Raw genomic sequence first — 19706 nt, 5'->3', positions numbered from 1 at the left:
CATCAACCTCACATTCTACTACAAGATCAACATCTCAGTCTACAACGTTAACATCCCTTACATCAAGTACTACATATACAATTACATCCACTTCTGGAACCACCACTTCTCCAATATCTACTACATCTTTTACTACATCATCAACTTCATCTACTTCTCCAACTACTTCTTTATCTACAACAATTTCAACTTCAAGTAGCACAAAGACAACATCGGAAGTTAGCACATCACCTCCATCTACAACTCGCCCTACAATCAGCACTACACCAATATGCTTCTGTCAAGTAAATAAATCACTTTTTGCACCTGGTAAGTAAGTTATAATTTTTTGGGTTATACAGTAGGTTTAATGCCATTAGCTACAATGTTATAATGTGAGATGTTCTTATCTCCACTAGTAGGCAATGATTTCAGCCGTGATAGTATTTCTGCTAACAGGTATTAACACGAAATTTGGCTGTACCTATGGTACAATCATAAACTATATGTCCAAATTTACTTTTCTTATTCTTATTTTGACTCACATCTGGAGTTCAGGTTGCAGATTTAGTAATTTATATTGTAATTTATGTCAGCTCTTGGTTTAGGATGATCATGAAATATGCTTTTTCTATTTGGCAATGGCTTTACTGATGCAATACAAGGAAACCCGGGTTAGAAGATGGCAAACAGCAGAACTTTCAAAAAGTTTAGCAATGTATAATTTTTAAGTTACTATATATATATATATATATATATATATATATATATATATATATATATATGTAGATATTTAGCCATATTAATTTATTAATGTTCACAAAAATTATAATTTTAATTAGGTGATACAATCTATCGGGAGGCTGATAAGAATGGTTGTGAATACTCTGCAAAATGTAGCAGTGTCTGCGCAGTGGAAAGATTCGGTGGAGATTGCTCTTCTACCACAACTGGAGGTCCTACAACAACCACATCTGGAGTTCCTACAACAACCACATCTGGAGTTCCTACAACAACCACATCTGGAGGTTCTACAACAACCACATCTACAACAACCACACCTGAAGTTCCTACAACAACCACACCTGAAGTTTCTACAACAACCACACCTGAAGTTCCTACAACAACTGTGACAACTGGATCAACATTCACAACAACTCCCGTAACCAAATCAACAGTCACTGTATCCTCAACAACATATTCAGAAATATCAACATCCACCTCTTTGTCAACTCTTTCAAGTACCTCCCCATTTATATCAACATCCACCAATATTTCATCAACAGCTTTATCAACAACTACCAAAAGTAAGTGCAATGATATTTTACTAGGCACTGTACAAACGTTTGTTAATAAATAAAACAGATACAGTATATACAGAATATTAGCATGGTGGCGGCAATATAAACATTCAATAACACTTAACTATGTTATGGCCGATTTCAGAGAACACTAAATCTAATTCTTTCTTTTACAGGTTGTGGTGAATGTGTCTGTCTAATGCCAAAATGCGGATCTGGCTACAAAATAGTTTCTTTCCTACCACCTGGTGCCTGTTGTGTTAACATTACATGCGGTATGTATATTCTAGTGTCCTACTATATTTAAGAATGAGCTGTTTAGAATTAAATTATATTAATACCGCTGTTTTACTAAACTAATTAGAGAAATTGATCACTTACCAAAATGACACCAAGTTACAAAATATATTATATATTAATATATAATTATATATAACATTAATGTATAATGTACAATTATATCATACCATCTCTGACTTTATTGAAAAGTTCTCTGGATTTCCATTGAATTACTTATTTTTTATAGTTCTACAAAATTTTTGGTAGGCATTTAATGTCAGTAGATTTTATGTTAAGGGACAATTGTAAATGGTTTCACCTATACTTGTCTTAAATAAATACGGTTTGCTCGGCGGCACTTTTAGAAATGACCCAAAGAACGGAGTGTGAACCAAGCCTAGCAAATGCCTTTTAGAAACAACATGAATATTTACAATTTTTTTCTGTTTTTTTTTTAGTGCCTGACTCTGTCTGTGTATATGAAAATGATGTATACCAGGTAAAATGTTATTAAATCTGCACATTTTTTGTAATCGTGTACAATATATAAAAGTTTATATGTATAGTTTTGCAATTTAGGCTAAAATCTAGGCTAAAACACTAAAATAGATAAAATACAAAATATTGACCTATTGATGTCTCCATCCGGAATTTGGTTAAGACCTCCAATTTATAGTAGCATTTCTCCAAGTTCAGTACAATACTGTACCGTGCTACGGAGAACGCATATAGACATATAAAGAATAGACTGATATCACTTTATAACAAAATACTTTAAAGTTGGGTTGTCTTGAAAAGCTATCCCATAGCTGGACAATGCAGTCAACTTAGTCAACTCATCAATACATGTGCTTTTGCTAAATTTGTACAATGGTGCCAATATAATAATGTATTAAATATAATGTTATTTTTTCTTCTTCAGAGAGGATCTATCATTCCCCAGCCAGCAGAATCATGCCAAACCTGTGAATGTTCCTATAACATGGACAGTGAATCAGGATTCTATGCTATAAAATGCGCTCCAATTGCTTGCAACACTAAATGCAGTCTTGTAAGAATATATTCAGTAATCTTTTTGGTTTACACTTCGTTGTAATTGATATTGATTATAACTTTACTTACACTTACTTGCATAGTTATGTCTAGTTGAAGTCTAGTCCTCGCCATCCAGGGTTCGAATTAAAGGTCCTCAGGAAGACCTGGCATGTGGCAAACCTGGTCTTCAGAATAGCGTGTTTAATATAGAGCAGTATTTGATTTGGATGTAAAGATGAATCCCTAATTTCCCCTTCTTGGTAAATGTAGAGCCATACAAGAACATGTCCTAATGAGCATAACTTATCCTATTACAACTTATCTCCTACTTACAGAGTAAGATAAGATAAGATAATCCTTTAATAGTCCCACCATGGGGAAATTCAGTGTGTAACAGCAACATGGAGAATACAGTAATAATACAAAAAAAAATAAAATACAAAAATATCAGATAAAAGATAAAGGAAAGAAGATAGTAGGAGGGATATTACAACTTCAGGATCTTTTGGTTCTCGGCATGGAGTGACCTATGCTTAGCCCGGTATTGATTGTACAGCCTAACCCCAGTGGGGAGGAAAGATTTGCAATTCCTTTTTCCTTCATAAATAAAAAGCCATTCAATACACAATCTACTACTATAAAGCTAAAGTCTGAACAATGAATATAAAAATCTAAGTATACGTTAACCGATAACCTGTTCTTTCTTGTACCATAGGGTTACGAATACAGAAAGAAGAGTGGACAGTGCTGCGGAGAATGTGTGTCAAAACAATGTACTATGAAGGGGAATAATGACACTGAAGTTTTCATTGAGGTAAGCAACAATAATCTAGCAATTATTTCTCTGAAACCTTTACAGGTTTCCATTATCATCTACAAATTGTCACAGTGGCATGGCTGCCCAATAGTATAACTGTACAGGGTTGCCAACCCAGAGCCATATAAAGGAATATTTTACACATTCTATATCTATTTTACCTAGTTACATAGTAGATGAGGTTGGATGAAGACATCAGTCCATCAAGTCCAACCTATATCCCTACAATCCCTACAGTGTTGATCCTGAGGAAGGCAAAAAAACCCATGAGGCTCATGCCAATTGCCCCATTTCAGGGGAAAAAAATTCATCCTGACTCCAATCTGGTTCAACGTGTCCTTAAAAAACTAGAATCCATAACCCATAATATTTTACCTAGTCTGGGGCATATTCCAGTATTGAACTCTGTGGAAAAAGTCTGACTAAGCACCTGTTAAAATGGCTGCTAGTCGATATAGTAGGGGATAGTAGGGCCAACATTTGACCTGTTAAAGATATAAGAAATAGCCTACTTTTCCATAGTCATGTGCCGATTGTTCTTATAACATGCATAAGGGTGATACAACCTCTTATATGTGCATCAGATTGGACAGAAGTACCGTACTCCCGAAAATAAATGCAGCTACTACGAGTGCAATGAAGAAAATGGCCAGCCCATCCTTACCAGAGTGAAGAAGGTTTGCCAAGAGTTAGACATCAACAGATGTGACTTGGTAAGAAAAATTATAATCAAATATTATTTCTTATTTTGAGAATATTATTTCTTATTACTTTTTTTAGGTAATTTTTATGCAATACTATTAAAACTTTAGAAAAACTGTGAAATTTCTTATCAAGTCATTCTCTTTTGGATTTTAGAGAACAGTAACATACGATGAAGATGGTTGCTGCAGAACATGTCAGCCATTGCAAGTTCCAGGTATAAGCTCTTTTTGGATATTCATATAAACAAGTAAAATTAGAACTACATATACCTCCATACAGTATAAGGAATACAGAAAAAAAATATAACGCAGAATCATTACTTTTTATTTTTTTATAATATTTAGAAGGTCCTCCACTCCTTGTTTAATTGTAGGACACTTTTGGCCACAACTCAATTACACCACACCCACTTAAAGGGATTTTCCAGAACGTTAATACCGATAAACTAGGTAATCCATTGGTGGGGTCCAGGTCCCGTTATCCCCATATATCATGTCTTTGAAGAGGCCACGAAAACTCTGTTCAATTTAAGCGAATGAAACAGATATACATGTAATGCCAGCACCTTAGACAGGCTGTTGGGACACATCAAATAGATGACTGGTTGGGGTGGGTGACAAGAGTAGATATTGATGGAATATCCTATTTAAAGGCCATCAATAATAAAGTACCTGAAAATTCCTTTAAATTAAATAGTATATCATGGTGCACACACTGTGACATAAATATAGACTAATATACTGTATATGGCTGCCAATGGGAAACCTGGCAAGATAATAGAGGCCTTCTACATAAGACACTGATTTAGTCTTGCAGAATTAAACTTGCAGAAAAATATATATGTATGTTTTTTTTTTTATTCAACAGACTTAACTACAGCTATTCCAGGATCAGACCTCACATCAGCTGTAAGCAAGGTTTCTTCAGGATTAGATGTCACATCAGGCATTCCAGGATCTGATGTAAGCAAAGTGTCTCCAAGATTGGACTTGACCACAGTCCTTCCAGGATCAGACCTAAGCAAAGTCACTTCAGGATCAGACCTTACATCAGCTGTAAGCAAGGTTTCTTCAGGATTAGATGTCACATCAGGCGTTCCAGGATCTGATCTCAGCAAAGTGTCTCCAAGATTGGACTTGACCACAGTCCTTCCAGAATCAGACCTAAGCAAAGTCACTTCAGGATCAGACCTTACATCAGCTGTAAGCAAGGTTTCTTCAGGATTAGATGTCACATCAGGCGTTCCAGGATCAGATGTTAGCAAAGTGTCTCCAAGATTGGACTTGACCACAGTTCTTCCAGGATCAGACCTAAGCAAAGTCACTTCAGGATCAGACCTTACATCAGCTGTAAGCAAGGTTTCTTCAGGATTAGATGTCACATCAGGCATTCCAGGATCTGATGTAAGCAAAGTGTCTCCAAGATTGGACTTGACCACAGTCCTTCCAGGATCAGACCTAAGCAAAGTCACTTCAGGATCAGACCTTACATCAGCTGTAAGCAAGGTTTCTTCAGGATTAGATGTCACATCAGGCGTTCCAGGATCTGATCTCAGCAAAGTGTCTCCAAGATTGGACTTGACCACAGTCCTTCCAGAATCAGACCTAAGCAAAGTCACTTCAGGATCAGACCTTACATCAGCTGTAAGCAAGGTTTCTTCAGGATTAGATGTCACATCAGGCGTTCCAGGATCAGATGTTAGCAAAGTGTCTCCAAGATTGGACTTGACCACAGTTCTTCCAGGATCAGACCTAAGCAAAGTCACTTCAGGATCAGACCTTACATCAGCTGTAAGCAAGGTTTCTTCAGGATTAGATGTCACATCAGGCGTTCCAGGATCTGATCTCAGCAAAGTGTCTCCAAGATTGGACTTGACCACAGTCCTTCCAGAATCAGACCTAAGCAAAGTCACTTCAGGATCAGACCTTACATCAGCTGTAAGCAAGGTTTCTTCAGGATTAGATGTCACATCAGGTGTTCCAGGATCTGATCTCAGCAAAGTGTCTCCAAGATTGGACTTGACCACTGTCCTTCCAGAATCAGACCTAAGCAAAGTCACTTCAGGATCAGACCTTACATCAGCTGTAAGCAAGGTTTCTTCAGGTTTAGATGTTACATCAGGTATTCCAGGATCAGATGTTAGCAAAGTGTCTCCAAGATTGAACTTGACCACAGTTCTTCCAGGATCACACCTAAGCAAAGTCACTTCAGGATCAGACCTCACAACAGCTGTAAGCAAAGTTTCTTCAGGATTAGACGTCACATCAGGCATTCCAGGATCTGATGTAAGCAAAGTGTCTCCAGGATTGGACTTGACTACAGTTCTTCCAGGATCTGACCTCACTACCATCATTCCAGGATATGACGTAAGCAAAGTCTCTCCAGGATCAACTGTTAACAATGATCGAACAGAAACCTCAGTTACCAGCGGTCCAAGGGTTCCACCAGACTGTGGTGTTCGTACAAATATTACCGTACTGAAAGAAGATGACTGTGTGGCAACAGTAGAACTCACATACTGCGGTGGTCCCTGCATGGGAACTTCTGTGTAAGTATTTTTCAATAATACATTTCTTTAAATACATTAAATAATAGTCAACAATTAAATTTTTCACTTAACATTTATTTGGACTTTTAACAATTAAAACTGACTTGTCCAATATTAGAGACCAGCCAAGATGTACAGTTAAAGGAGAACTTAGAGCAAAAATTCACCTTTGGACACAAATGTACAATTTATATCTAGTTATAATTTATATATGAAGATAAGCAATGTTTCATATCCTTTCATCTACTAAGCTACAATTTAAACTTTAACCTTTCTCGCTCAAAAATTCCAGATCTTGACCGAGAACTTTAATAAAAAATTTGAGTAATTTTTTGTTTTGTTTATTTCTCAGGTACTCTATGGCTACCAGGAGCATGCAACACACATGTTCATGCTGTACAGAACTTGAAGTAGGCAAGAAGAGCGTTCAGCTTCTCTGCGCCAATGGACAACGCAAGATCTACACTTACACGGATGTTCTTAGATGCGGCTGTGTTGGTGCCTTCTGTACGCCCAACAATAACAACCAGCTAAATAGATACTCCCAACAAAGCCAGAATATCGGATCCTAGTCTATCCTACGTAAATTCTCGTGATTAGCATTGATTATAATCTAAGCCTTTATTGTAATTTATCGTTGTTTCTATCAAAATCAGTTGTAGTGCTGTAGAAAAATGTAAAATGACCATGAAATTCCCAGAACAATTTGTAGAACTAAAAAGGCTAGATTCTTAATGTGCTATTCTTTTATGTGAAATGTAATATTGAAAAGCAAAAATAAAAAAAAAATGCAAATCATTTGTTGTTTATTATTTAGTTATAAAGTCTGCAAAATGAAAATGATAAAAAAAAACCAGATATGTAGGGGAATTATGTTCACACATGCGGTATGTCTGAGTGATATCGGTCAAGATAAGATAAGATAATCCTTTAATAGTCCCAATACAATAATTAAACAGAATACAAAAATACAAAAGCTCCACGTAGAGGCCTTACTGTGACAGTAGGTACAGATGAATGTAAAGAACGGTAGAAGGGATATCACAACTTAAGGATCTTTCAGTTCTTTGTATGGAGTGATCTCCGCTTACCTCGGTGTTGGTTGTACAGCTTAACCATAGCGGGAAGGAAAGACTTCCGATAGCGCTCCTTCTCACAATTAGCGTGAAGCAGTTGGTCACTGACAGTACTGCCCAGTGCTATCACAGTCTCATACATGGGATGGGAGTTGTTCTCCAGCATGGCGGTCACCACAGATAGTGTCCTTCTGTCACCCACCATCTGCACTGGGTCCTGGGGGCTTCCCAGAACAGAGCTGGACCTTCTAATCAGCTTGTCGAACCTAAGCTGCAGTACCAGGCACAGCTACAATTGTATGACCATTGTTCTGTCAAAGACTGTGCTACTCAATATTTTCAACTGTAGAGGTCTGACCCATGGGACTCCCGCCAATCAAAGGGGCTGCAGTGCTTGAATGAGAACCTCCCCCTTACTGTTTAATCAGGCACAATACAGTACGGACAAATGTCCCCATGAAAATTAGTGCCTTTGATGCTGTGATTTTAATTTATTTCACAACCGATGAACAGTCTGCAGCACCAGTGGTGGCTCCAAACTGCTATACCCCACACTGCCCAACACGCTTCTGCAAATGCATGAACAAATGCATGAACACTGGGCCAGGTGATTTGTCACCCAAAGGGAGGGGGAAGGAGGATATATTAGAGCAGCATGGTGTGTGAGTAAAAGAGTTGCCCTCGATGCTCCAGACTAGAGATGAGCGAGTACTGTTCGGATCAGCCGATCCGAACAGCACGCTCCATAGAAATGAATGGATGCACCTGGTACTTCTGCTTTGACGGCGGCCGGCCGCTTAACCCCCCGCATGCCGGCTACGTCCATTCATTTCTATGCGAGCGTGCTGTTCGGATCGGCTGGTCCGAACACTACTCACTCATCTCTACTCCAGACAATATTTGCAAATTGTGGAAAAAATTAATAGCTTAGCAATGGAGGGAGCAATTCTCATATTACATTAGGTGAGCCTGACCTATCTAAGGCTGGGTTTGGAGGAAGAGAAATGTTGCCTATGACCCAAAGAACACTGTACCCACTGTCAAGCATGGAGGTGGAAACATTATGTTTTGGGGGGGGTTCTCTGCTAAGGTCACAGGACTACTCACACCACATCAATGCGAGAATGGATGGAGCCATGTACCGGAAAATCCTGTGTGACAAGCTCCTTCCCTGTGCCAAGACATGAAAAATGGGTCGTAGCTGGGTTTTCCAGCAGGACAATGACCCAAAATCTATAGCCAAGGCAACAAAGGAGTGGCTCAAAAAGAAGGACATTGTGGTCATGGAGTGGCCTAGCCAGTCTCCAGACCTTAATCCACAGAAAACTTATGGAGGGAGCTGAAGCTCCGAGCTGCCAAGCGACAGCCTCAAAATCTTAATGATTCAGAGATGAACTGCAAAGAGGAGCAGACCAGAATTCCTCCTGACATTTGCGCAAACCTCATCATCATCATAGACTATTCATGTCTTTTGTCAGTGGACAAACTTATACACAGTCCAGTCATATTACTGTGACCACCGCCTACTTTTGACGTCAACGTTAAATAACCAATGGCAGAAGGCACGTGTCATCAGCCATCTGGGTGCACTCATCATTGTGGAAGGCACGATGGATAAACACACGTATGCATCTATCCTTGCGGACTATGTTCACCCCTACACGTGAAATGTTTTTGCTTAGGATGATGGCATCTACCAGCAGGACAATGCGACGTGTCATAAAGCTCGCAGTGCACGTGTGTGGTTCGAGGAGCACCAGGATGAGTTTACCGTACGCCCTTGGCCTCGAAATTCCCTCGACTTGAACCCGATCAAGAATCTGTGGGACCACCTTGATCGGGTTTTTTGCAACATGGATGCTCAACTGCATAACCTTGCGCAACTGGCCCGGCACTGGAGTCGGCATGGCTCAACATCCCAGTGACATCATCACATCCCCTCTCTTCCTGCACATCTCGCAGCGGTCCGCTCTGCCAAAGGTGGTTATTCTGGATTTTAACAGGTGGTCACATTAATGTGACTAGACTGTGTATATACACGTTTTAATTGTGTACACATTTAGGTATGGTTATGTTCATGAGAAGGCCCCTTTAAATGATATCTCTGTAACCTTTCATTTTGTGAACTTCACTTATAAGGGTAAAAGTCTTTTTCCATACGTTCTATTTCTAGTTCTATTCTTACCACCATGTAAAAATGTTTAAAGGTTTGCAGTGCAAATAGAAGTGACACACTGGAAAGTCTTATAACTCTTATCAACATGTTTCATCTGACATATTCAGTTTCTGTACAGGACACTCTTTTCAGATTCATCCTGATTGTAACAATAGGTTCAACTGGCTTGACACACTGCTATTGTTCTCAAAGCTGGATATTAGGATAATGCGACCTTTTAGCAGTCAGGTCAGGCTGAGCTCCATTGCTTTGTGATCCTTTATGTATTCTGGCTGGGGGCTTATCCTTGATACCTTTGTCTGGGGTCTAAACAACTTGCACTGTTTCCTTTTTACAAAAGGAAATCTGTCATGAAACTTTTGGTAGTGCCATTGCATAAATCTAGATATGGAAGGGTTATTACATAACTACACACACACATAATCTATATAGACAAAAGAATTGGGACACAGCTCTTATTCATTGAATTCGGATGTTTCATTCAGTCCAAATGCCAGAGGTGTATAAAATCCAGCACAAACATTTGTGAAAGAATGGGTGGTACAAAGAGCTCAATGAATTCCAGCATAGTATTGTTATAGGACGACACCAGATTATGAAATGTCTCCCCTTGTAGATATTCCATGATCAGCTGACAATGGAAATACGGAAACGTGCAAGTGCTTAGGAACCACAGGAACTCCATAAAATTACAGAGTGGGGCTGCCCCGTGGTGAGACACATGGTGCATATAAGTCTATTGGTACCAGTGAAGGAAAAACATAATACTTCAGCACAGCAAGACGTTTTGGGTAGGTTCCTTTTCCAATCCAGGAGACAAAGCCAGGTTCATAGACCTAAGGCGTTTCTGGGTAAGTTTACTATGGAACATCAACCCTGGGATATACTAGAACGGAGATCACAATCCAGGCCATCTTTTTCAACATCATTGCAAGATCTCACAAACACTCTGGATAAATGCGAAAAATCCTCACATATATACTCCAAATATCTTTGGACAAGGCCTCCCTGGACTGGAGACGGCTCTGGATCGATAAGAAGACTTCTACAAAGCGTGTCTCTTTACCTGCATGTCTCTGACTGTGCATAGAGAGGTAACTGTCAATCACTGATGAGACTGCCCCATGATTCAGTTACTCTTTTAAAGAGGACCTTACATGTCCTCGGGCACATGTGGTTTTATATACCGCTAGGAAGCCGACAGTGTGCTGAATTCAACGCACTTTCAGCTTTCCCGTTACGAGATATCAGTGAGTTAGCGATATCTCTTTACCATCCGAAGGGCGTTCCTGACAGTCTAGCTGGACTGTGAGGAACGCCCCTCCTGACAGTACTGTCCATATCTCTGTACTGTCAGAGGTGGGCATTCATTACCGTCCAGTGATGACGCTGAGCAGTGAGGAATGCCCTCAGTACTAGTCTATGGACAAGTACTGTCAGAAGGGGGAGGGGGAGGGCATTCCGTTTCATTTAAAAAAAAAAAAAAAATAATTTAAAAATTGATGGCAATGCCACACCTCAAACAAGTGGGAACTGGGTTTTACGAGGGACATTATGACAAAAAATTCCTTCAAAACAGAAAATCTGAATCTATCTTCATTTTTGAGGCTGAGGCCCCAAGTGCCCCAAACGTAACTTTTTATGCTGCAAATTTTGCTGTAGTTTTTTGAGCCAAAGCCAAGAGTAGCTACAAAAAGAATTGGAACTATATAGGAAGCTTTTATCTATCTTTTTTATCTATTCTGTCTATATATTATTTAGTTTTAAGTATTTTAGGTATTTATTGAAAGATCAGCAAGTTCACATTCCCAAGAAATCATTTAACTCATTTAATTCATTTAATGACTAGAGATGAGCGAATAGTAAAATGTTCGAGATTCGATATTTGTTTCGAGTAGCCCCTCAATGTTCGACTACTCGAATCGAATATCGAACCCTATTATAGTCTATGGGGGGAAAATGCTCGTTTCAGGGGTAGGCAACATTCGATCAAATTATACTTACCAAGTCCACGAGTGAGGGTCGGGCTGGATCCTCCGAGAAGTCTTCTCCGTGCAACGTCCCCGCGGCATCTTCCGGCTCTTCATTCACACTGCCAGGCATCGGGCCTGGGCAGAGCCGACTGTGCATGCCCGCACTACAAGCAGACATACGCAGTCGGCTTTGCCCAGGCCCGATGCCTGGCAGTGTGAATGAAGAGCCGGAAGATGCCGCGGGGACGCTGCACGGAGAAGACTTCTAAAGGTAGGAGAAGAACCAGCGTTGATTGGCCGACTGTATAGCATTCGGCCAATCAATGCTGGTTCTGCATCGAACTTTTCCATTCGAATAGCGAGTGGTACTCAATCAAGTATTTCAAATACCGTAGTATTCGATCGAATACCTACTTGATCGAATACTACTCGCTCATCTCTATTAATGAAAGGAGCCGCGGAAGTACGACCCCTGCACAGGCAGCACACGGGGACATCCTTGAGAACACATATGAAGCCCATGCTTTTAGTTCATGGTTGGATTGCAGCACGGTCGTCTGCAGCTGGCCTTAGTGTAAGACCCTCCTATATGGTAGCATTACCTAGAACATCATACGATATAAAACAGTTTGAAGACCCTATTGTAAAGGTACTGTGAATCTTAATAGAAAACATATAGGCCTAGTTCCATATTGAGGACTCAATGAGAGAGATTTGCCAATTTCCATTCACTACAGACTTTCCATTTTTGGAGTAAAAACTAACATCCTACATAATAAATGAATCTCCACATGAAAGGAGTCTACTGGGAGGGAGGGGGGTATTTAAATAAGCTCATAAATGGAAAGCTGCCACACACAGGGATTGCTCACAGTCCATCTATCAAAGACTGTAGGTGTACTAAACTTCCCACTCGAAGGAGAGACTGGAGAAATGAGAAACTCCTTAGATGGGAAGGAAGGGGGGGCTGGAGGGTGTTATGTAAGGTATGAAGAAGTCAATTAATTTAGTGTGTGTGTTTAGTGTTTAAATGAATCACGCAGCATATAATACAGGTGCAGATGGGACCGCCTGCCAAAACGGCTGTGCCCCGGGCTCTGACTCATAGAGCGGATATGATCAGAGGTTATCCCAACAAAATTCTGTTTGTCCCTTCAATGCTCACAAGCTCACATGGTTTCTACTACCAGGCCCTTCTCCATATAATCATTGATAGTTTCAAGAGAGAAGAAGGTGACTATTCCTTCTTTTAACCCATTTTGAGCCTTTTGTAAAAAAAACCAAAAAAAACCAAAACATGCATGTCGGCTGTTGTACACCATGAATAGCCTTCTATAATTGTTGTTGCGGTGCTGCTTTAGTTTCTTTAGGTAACTTCTGATAGCACGTAGCGCTGACTTATATAGCTAAAAGCATATATACTATTGGGAACTTTCTACACCGTGAGCCATATGGGAAATAGAGTGTTGTCTCATGGTGATTGGTTACTGGGTAGTGATGACATCATCTGGAGTGACTGTATAATGACGCTAGGTTCACACCTGTGTTCGGGTCTCTGTTCTGTGCTTTCCGTCTTCTACATGCAAGAAGACGGAAAGCACAGACCGGGTCCGGCCGTGAGCGGCGGTGAGCGTTTTAAGCTCTCCGCCACAAAACCGTTTTTTTAAATCCGGACACAGAGTACTGCATGTCCAACTCTGTGTCCGGATTAAAAAATCCCGTTTCGCAGCGGACAGCATAAAACGCTCACCGCTGCTCATGGCCGGACATCTTTCTCACCCATTCAAATGAATGGGTGAGAAAGAATCCTGCAGGTTTCCGTCTCCTGCCTCTGTTTTGTGCAGGAAACGGAAACCTGCATAACGGAAACCGGGCGCAGATGTGAACAAGCCCTGACATAGACAAATAGATTCTAACGGTGACTAGGGAACAACCATCGGAAAGTAATGGGGCCCCAAGAAGTTATTTTGTATCCTTACATACATCTCCTTTTGGCTGGAGATATTCCAATATGGGTGGCTGGCAATGACTGATAATGATAAAAAAAAAAATCAAAAAACAAAACGCAATATAAAATGTAAGCCCTTCATGATTTCAGAGATAAATAGATATTTTAGAGATGAAACATTTGTGGTATGCTACCTAGAATAAAAATATTGTACCTACTCTAAGGCTAAGTTCACACGAGGAGCGTAATGGCGGATTTTGGCACCGAGAACGACGCGGGGAGTCGCGTCACTCTCGGGCCAAAACCCGTCTGCCACGACTGTCGCGGCTTCCCCCACCAGAGTAGGCTCAAATGAAAGTGCCGACTGCGGAGGTAGCTGCCGCCAGGTAGACGCCACGGCTCAGTGAGCCGCGGAATCTGCCTGAAGAAAGGGCAGCCTGCTTCTTTTTTCCGTGAGCGGGAACATGCGGAAACAAGTAGTCTGGCGGTCTCCATAGACCACCATTGTGAGAGGGCGGATTATGACATGGATTGCGCGCCATAATCCGCCCCCTCTGTGCCCATGTGAACGAGCCCTAACCATCCCCCCCAACCCACCTCCTACCTTTCTAATGGTGATTGACTGAGGTACGTAGTACCAGGTACCAGGTATGTGGTAGCAGCACGTGTCTCCTGAGAAGCCTTAATAAGCATAGGGCACACTGGTACTCATACAGGATTGGGGGCGCTATTGAGCTGATACAATAAAACTCATCATACAGTATATTTTTTTGATTCCGCGACATATTCAATTTAATCCAACCCGTTGGCATGAAAGTGTCAAAGAACTGTAAAAGCGTATTAGCTCTGACACAATGACATTTGCCACATTTGTTCCTTACACGCATCACTGACTTGGCACTGGATGTTACATAAAACTATTGGTAGAAACCAGAATACATAGCAAAATAAGCGAAATGCTGATGCTCCAATGAGAGGGTGTTGAGTAGTCCTACAGGTTAATGTTACACTTTCAGAACGTTTTACATAGGGACTTACAAAGTAAAAAAAGATTTCATTGTAAAAGGTGAAAGATTTACAGTCATTGGTGAGAGATCTGAAACACAATGTGCGAGATGGTGGTTTCTGATAAGCGGACAGTCAACCGTGAAGTGTAGATGTAGCAAGGTACAAAGAAAAATCGGACAATTAAATTCAAAGCTACTTTCTAAAGTTGGACTAACTCCACGATATTTTGTCACACGCAGAAGACCCACCCGCCATGACAGCCTTATAAGACTGCACCAAACAAGAGTTGTATTCTTCCCTAGCACCTCAGCTGGGGATTAGACAGAATGGACATGGCCAAATCACTATGGATTGCTCCCATCGTAGCAGTTTTATTTGGTGTTGGTAAGTAACATTATTTGTTTTTATAGATTCTATTATTATTCCTTAAGCAAATTTTTTTTAATTATCCATTTATATCAGACTATGTTATCCTATGGCGTAGAAACTCTGCGTCATGGAGATGTCTACAGTGTGAACATAGCCTAAATTGAGAAAAAAAATCTAACCGTAAAGTATGTGCATTGAGAAATGTTTTTGAAGCTTTTTGAATATCTTGAATTTAATACATTATAGGAATTAATTGACTTAATAAGTAATCTTAATTTTCAGGTGTATTATGTCAGATGTCTAGTTCGATGTACGTTATTAATGTATATGGTGTTCAAATGAGACAACAAATGGGCAAGCAATATCGTTTTTTAGTATGGAGGTCTTTCAAGATGAAAGACATGCAGGCAGAAGACTTAGGGCCCCTTCACACGGCGTAAGCGCGCCGCTCATTTAGACACGTATACACGTGTCCAAGCGCGGCGCTTCAAAACAGAGCCCATTGATTTCAATGGGAAGCGTGCGTATATGCCGATATACGCACGCTTCCCATTGAAATCAATGGGCTCTGTTTTGAAGCGCCGTGCTCGGACACATGTATACGTGTCTTTCTACACCGTGTGAAGGGGCCCTTAGGCTGAAGCCCCACGTTGCGGTAATGCAGCATTTTTTTGTTGCAGATTTTGTTGCGGTTTTTTTTTTTAAGCCAAAGCAAGAAGTGGATTGATCAGATGGTAGAAGTTTAAGAACTTTATATATATATATATCTCCCATTCCTCTTGGAGGCATCCTTGATTTTGGCTCAAAAAAACGCAACACAATCTGCAACAAAAAAAGCTGAGTTTCCGCAACGTGGGGCCTCAGCCTGAACTTTCTGTTTTCTGGAGCATTTAAAGTTTTTCATTTACCAGAGGACACCCTGAGGAGCTTGAGGGAGGCAAAAAAAATCCCCAAAATATTATTTGGCCATGTTTTTTTTATTTGCCTGCTATGGTGTTCATTGCATGGGAAAAATATATTTAAATAGTCCAGGCATTTGAGACTTGGAGATAATAAATATGTTTGTGCTACTTAATTTTTTTGATTTTTTTATTTTAACTTTTTTAGCCCCCAGTCCCTTTAACAATTTCCCCGACCATATGGGGCTTCAACCTGTGATCAGTTATACTGTATGTTGCAGAGCAGGAAGGGGTTAAAATAAAGGTACATGGCAAATGATACCCCAGTAGTAATTTGTAGGAGTCAGAACTGCCCAATGTCGCTCTACCTGAACTTGAATTTTGTCTGAATGTGCTACAATAAGCTTTTAATTTTTTTTTGTAGATTGTGAGCCCCATATAGGGATCACAATGTACATTTGTTCTCCTATCAGTAAGTCTTTGCAGAATGGGAGGAAATCCACGCAAACATGGGGAGAACATACAAACTCCACGCAGATGTTGCTCCTGGCAGGATTCAAACCCAGGATTCCAGCGCTATAAGGCTGTAGTGTTAACCACTGAGCCAGCATGTTGCCCTTAAGTTTTTAATTCTTAAGAACTTACCTTTAGGCTACGCAGTATATTTGGGCAGGAAGGTACGTGTGCTTTATGGCAGCTGTGGAGAGAAATACGTCTACAGATTAATACAGTCACCTAGATGAGAATGAGTGCCGAATCTTCCCTTAACAGCAAAGAGTTACAGGGAAGATGTATGGAATAGGTTATATTAAGGCTCACGTTGCAGAAATGCATCTTTTTTTGTTGCAGATTTTGCAGCGTTCTTTTAAGCCAAAGCCAATCGAATGTGAAGTGTATAGCACATACTTATACTTCAATCCACTCCTGGCTTTGGTTTAAAAAACCGCATCTGTAATCTGAAGCAAAAAAACTGCATTTCTGCAACGTTAGGCGTCAGCTTTGCAGTATTGCTATTCTGCCCCATCTTCTCCTGCAGTACAATACAGCTGCCATTTAACATGAAGACAATGAACTGGGTCTCATATAATCTCCAAAGCAAACTTAAAAGAGAGCGTATAAAAACAAGAAATGTAAAACTTATATATGTATTTTGCCTATATTAAAAAATAGAACATTTCAGGTTTCTGCTTATTTGTAGATTTTCAAGTCAAATGATAGACTTAAAAGAAAGTAAGAAGACTGTGAGGCCGGGGTCGGAAACGCTGCGATTTGCGTGCAGCAGAAACGCTGTGGGAAAACTCACAGCATTTTACAGTACAGGCAAAATATATGGGATTCTAGCGAATCCCATGCGCACCTTGCGGCAAAAACCGCCATGCGGACATGCTGCGATTTCCAAAACAGTGTGGTTTTGGAAAGCACAGCATGTCAATTATATCTATGGGAACGCCGGTGTTTCCCCATATATACCGTTGTAATAGAAAGTCTGTGGGGGAAAATTCTGCAAACTTTCTGATTAAAGCGCTGCAGGAAGAACTGCGATGCGTTGCCGCCGCGGTTTTTTCCTGTGGCGCTTTTTGGCTGTGGGCTGTCCCATGGAGCCTTAGATTATGTAGATTTTGAGCCCCATATAGGGCTCACAATTAGAGATGAGCGAGTACTATTCGAAACGGCCGTTTTGAATAGCATGCACCCATAGGAATGAATGGAAGTAGTCGGCAGTCAGCCGCTTAATCCCCTGCATGCTGGCTGCGTCCATTCATTCCTATGGGTGCGTGCTATTCGAAACGGGAGTTTAGAATAGTACTCGCTCATCTCTAATCACAATGTATGTTTTTATTTCCTATCAGTATGTCTTTGTAGAATGGGAGGAGATCCACGCAAACACGGGGAAAACATACAAACTCCTTGCAGATGTTGTTCCTGGCAGGATTCAAACCCTGGACTCCAGTGCTGCAGTGCTAACCACTGAGCCACTGCATTACCCAATAAAAAAGGCACATATTGATGCCCAATCGATTAATGTACCAGCAAGAATAACAGGGCATGTAATAATTTGTATTAAAATGAACCTGCTTAAGAAATAATATTAATAAGGGCGGGTTCACACCTGCACCCGGTCTCCGCTTTGCAGGTTTCCATCTTCTGCCTGAGAAACTGGACAGGAGATGGAAACAGGCTGTCAGTTTTCAAACCCATTCATTTGAATGGGTTTGCAAAGTGTCTGCCCGTAAGTGTCTTCTGGTCTCTGCGGCAAAACGTTTTTTTTTTAACCGGACACAAAGTCGGACAGGCAGGACCAGAAGACGCTCCTGGGCAGACACTGACGGCTAGGTTTCCGTCTTCTGCCGACAGGAAACTTACAAAGTGGAAACCGGGCGCAGATGTGAACCCGCCCTAAAATGCAATTATTATTATTATTATTATTAAACACATCAAACTAAAAAGGTTTGCATACATAATACAAAGAACAAGTACAATAAACTAACAGTAACCAACTGGTACAATGTGAGAGAGGATCCTGTACGCGAGGCCTTACAATTTATAAGAGAAGGGAGAGGGTGAAAATAGGCGAGGGCCGAAGCTATTCAGATGGTACTATTATAGCACCAAGGTTAGTAAAGACTGTAATCTTTTCTGAAGATGTTGGTCTTCAGATTTCTCTTGAAGGATGTGCCTTATGTATCGCTGTAGTGAGTTCCAGAGAATAGGACAGAGGGTGACAAACTTTTTTTTGTATGGTGAACTGATTTTTTTTAAAATTATATCTGAATTAATATAATGCAATAATAAAAGGTCTATTGACCTCGACATACCAGAAACCAGCAACTAATCTTAGAGACTAATCTCAGACAAAATGTCAAACCACATGTACTGCCTTCCCTGGTGTTCGGGAACTCCGTTCCTCATTCCGCTTAAGCCTGCCGCAAACAGGGCTTTACTTTCCTCTGATATCAGACCCTACTATAGTCTATGGGGTTCACAGGTATACGTGAGTAACCGCTTTTTAACTGGGTAGGGTTTCCGTTTTTTGGGTCCCCAAGCAGACCTGAAGAACAGAAAGTCGTAGGTAGATATACCGGAAGTGCTGACTTTGGCACAGGTGCCTGAGGTTTCATGAGAGACATCTTGGAGATCAATTGTGTAAAGAGCGGAGAGAAGAAGGAGGTCTTGTGTGGAGATGTAGCAGAAGATTAGGACAAGGATGTACAGGGATGGTCTTGAACAATATGATAGCATTAACATTTTAAGCTCTATCTCTATCCATTAGGCAATGGTTAGTCAGTGAGGGGATTGCCAGAGGGGAGAGGCATATGCGAAACAAGTGGAGTTGAGCTGATCTTGAGATTTCAGGATCGTTTTTAAAATCCGATTTTCGATCATTTTCCAGTCGATCCCGATCGTGAAATTTGCTCGATCGCCGATCGGGATCCGCTCTTTCCCGATCCCGATCGCTCAACCCTAGAAACAAGGGATTAACCAGAACTGGAAGTTGGACAGTAGAAAGACTATGGAACTGGTAGTTTGGCTTACTTCTTTTTCCATTACTGTGATACTATTGCCACCTATTTAGATTGGAAATACTGACCACT

At 40.6% G+C, this 19706-nt stretch overlaps 1 protein-coding gene across 1 annotated transcript; it reads left to right on the top strand.

Annotated features, from left to right (window-relative positions):
- The first annotated feature begins 1031 nt into the window (after nucleotides 1–1031).
- Nucleotides 1032–6165, top strand: LOC142214427 (uncharacterized). Its single transcript, XM_075283373.1, has 9 exons — nucleotides 1032–1286; nucleotides 1457–1555; nucleotides 2018–2058; nucleotides 2482–2610; nucleotides 3310–3408; nucleotides 3996–4124; nucleotides 4270–4330; nucleotides 4984–6053; nucleotides 6154–6165. The coding sequence occupies exons 2-9, from the start codon at nucleotides 1480–1482 to the stop codon at nucleotides 6163–6165; spliced, it is 1617 nt and encodes a 538-aa protein (XP_075139474.1). The 5' UTR covers nucleotides 1032–1286; nucleotides 1457–1479.
- Nucleotides 6166–19706: the final 13541 nt, after the last annotated feature.

The sequence above is a fragment of the Leptodactylus fuscus genome, chromosome 7 (genome assembly GCF_031893055.1).
Source record: "Leptodactylus fuscus isolate aLepFus1 chromosome 7, aLepFus1.hap2, whole genome shotgun sequence".
Taxonomy (NCBI): Eukaryota; Metazoa; Chordata; class Amphibia; order Anura; family Leptodactylidae; genus Leptodactylus; species Leptodactylus fuscus.
This window is presented reverse-complemented; position numbering and strand designations above follow the sequence as displayed.

What these genes read in the sequence shown, in the direction of transcription:
- LOC142214427 (XM_075283373.1), top strand. Translation starts at nt 1,480, where the DNA reads ATGCCAAAATGCGGATCTGGCTACAAAATAGTTTCTTTCCTACCACCT. An exon ending in GCAACACTAAATGCAGTCTT is followed by an intron (nt 2,611 to 3,309) that starts GTAAGAATATAT and finishes CTTGTACCATAG; the next exon opens with GGTTACGAATACAGAAAGAA. An exon ending in ACACTGAAGTTTTCATTGAG is followed by an intron (nt 3,409 to 3,995) that starts GTAAGCAACAAT and finishes TATGTGCATCAG; the next exon opens with ATTGGACAGAAGTACCGTAC.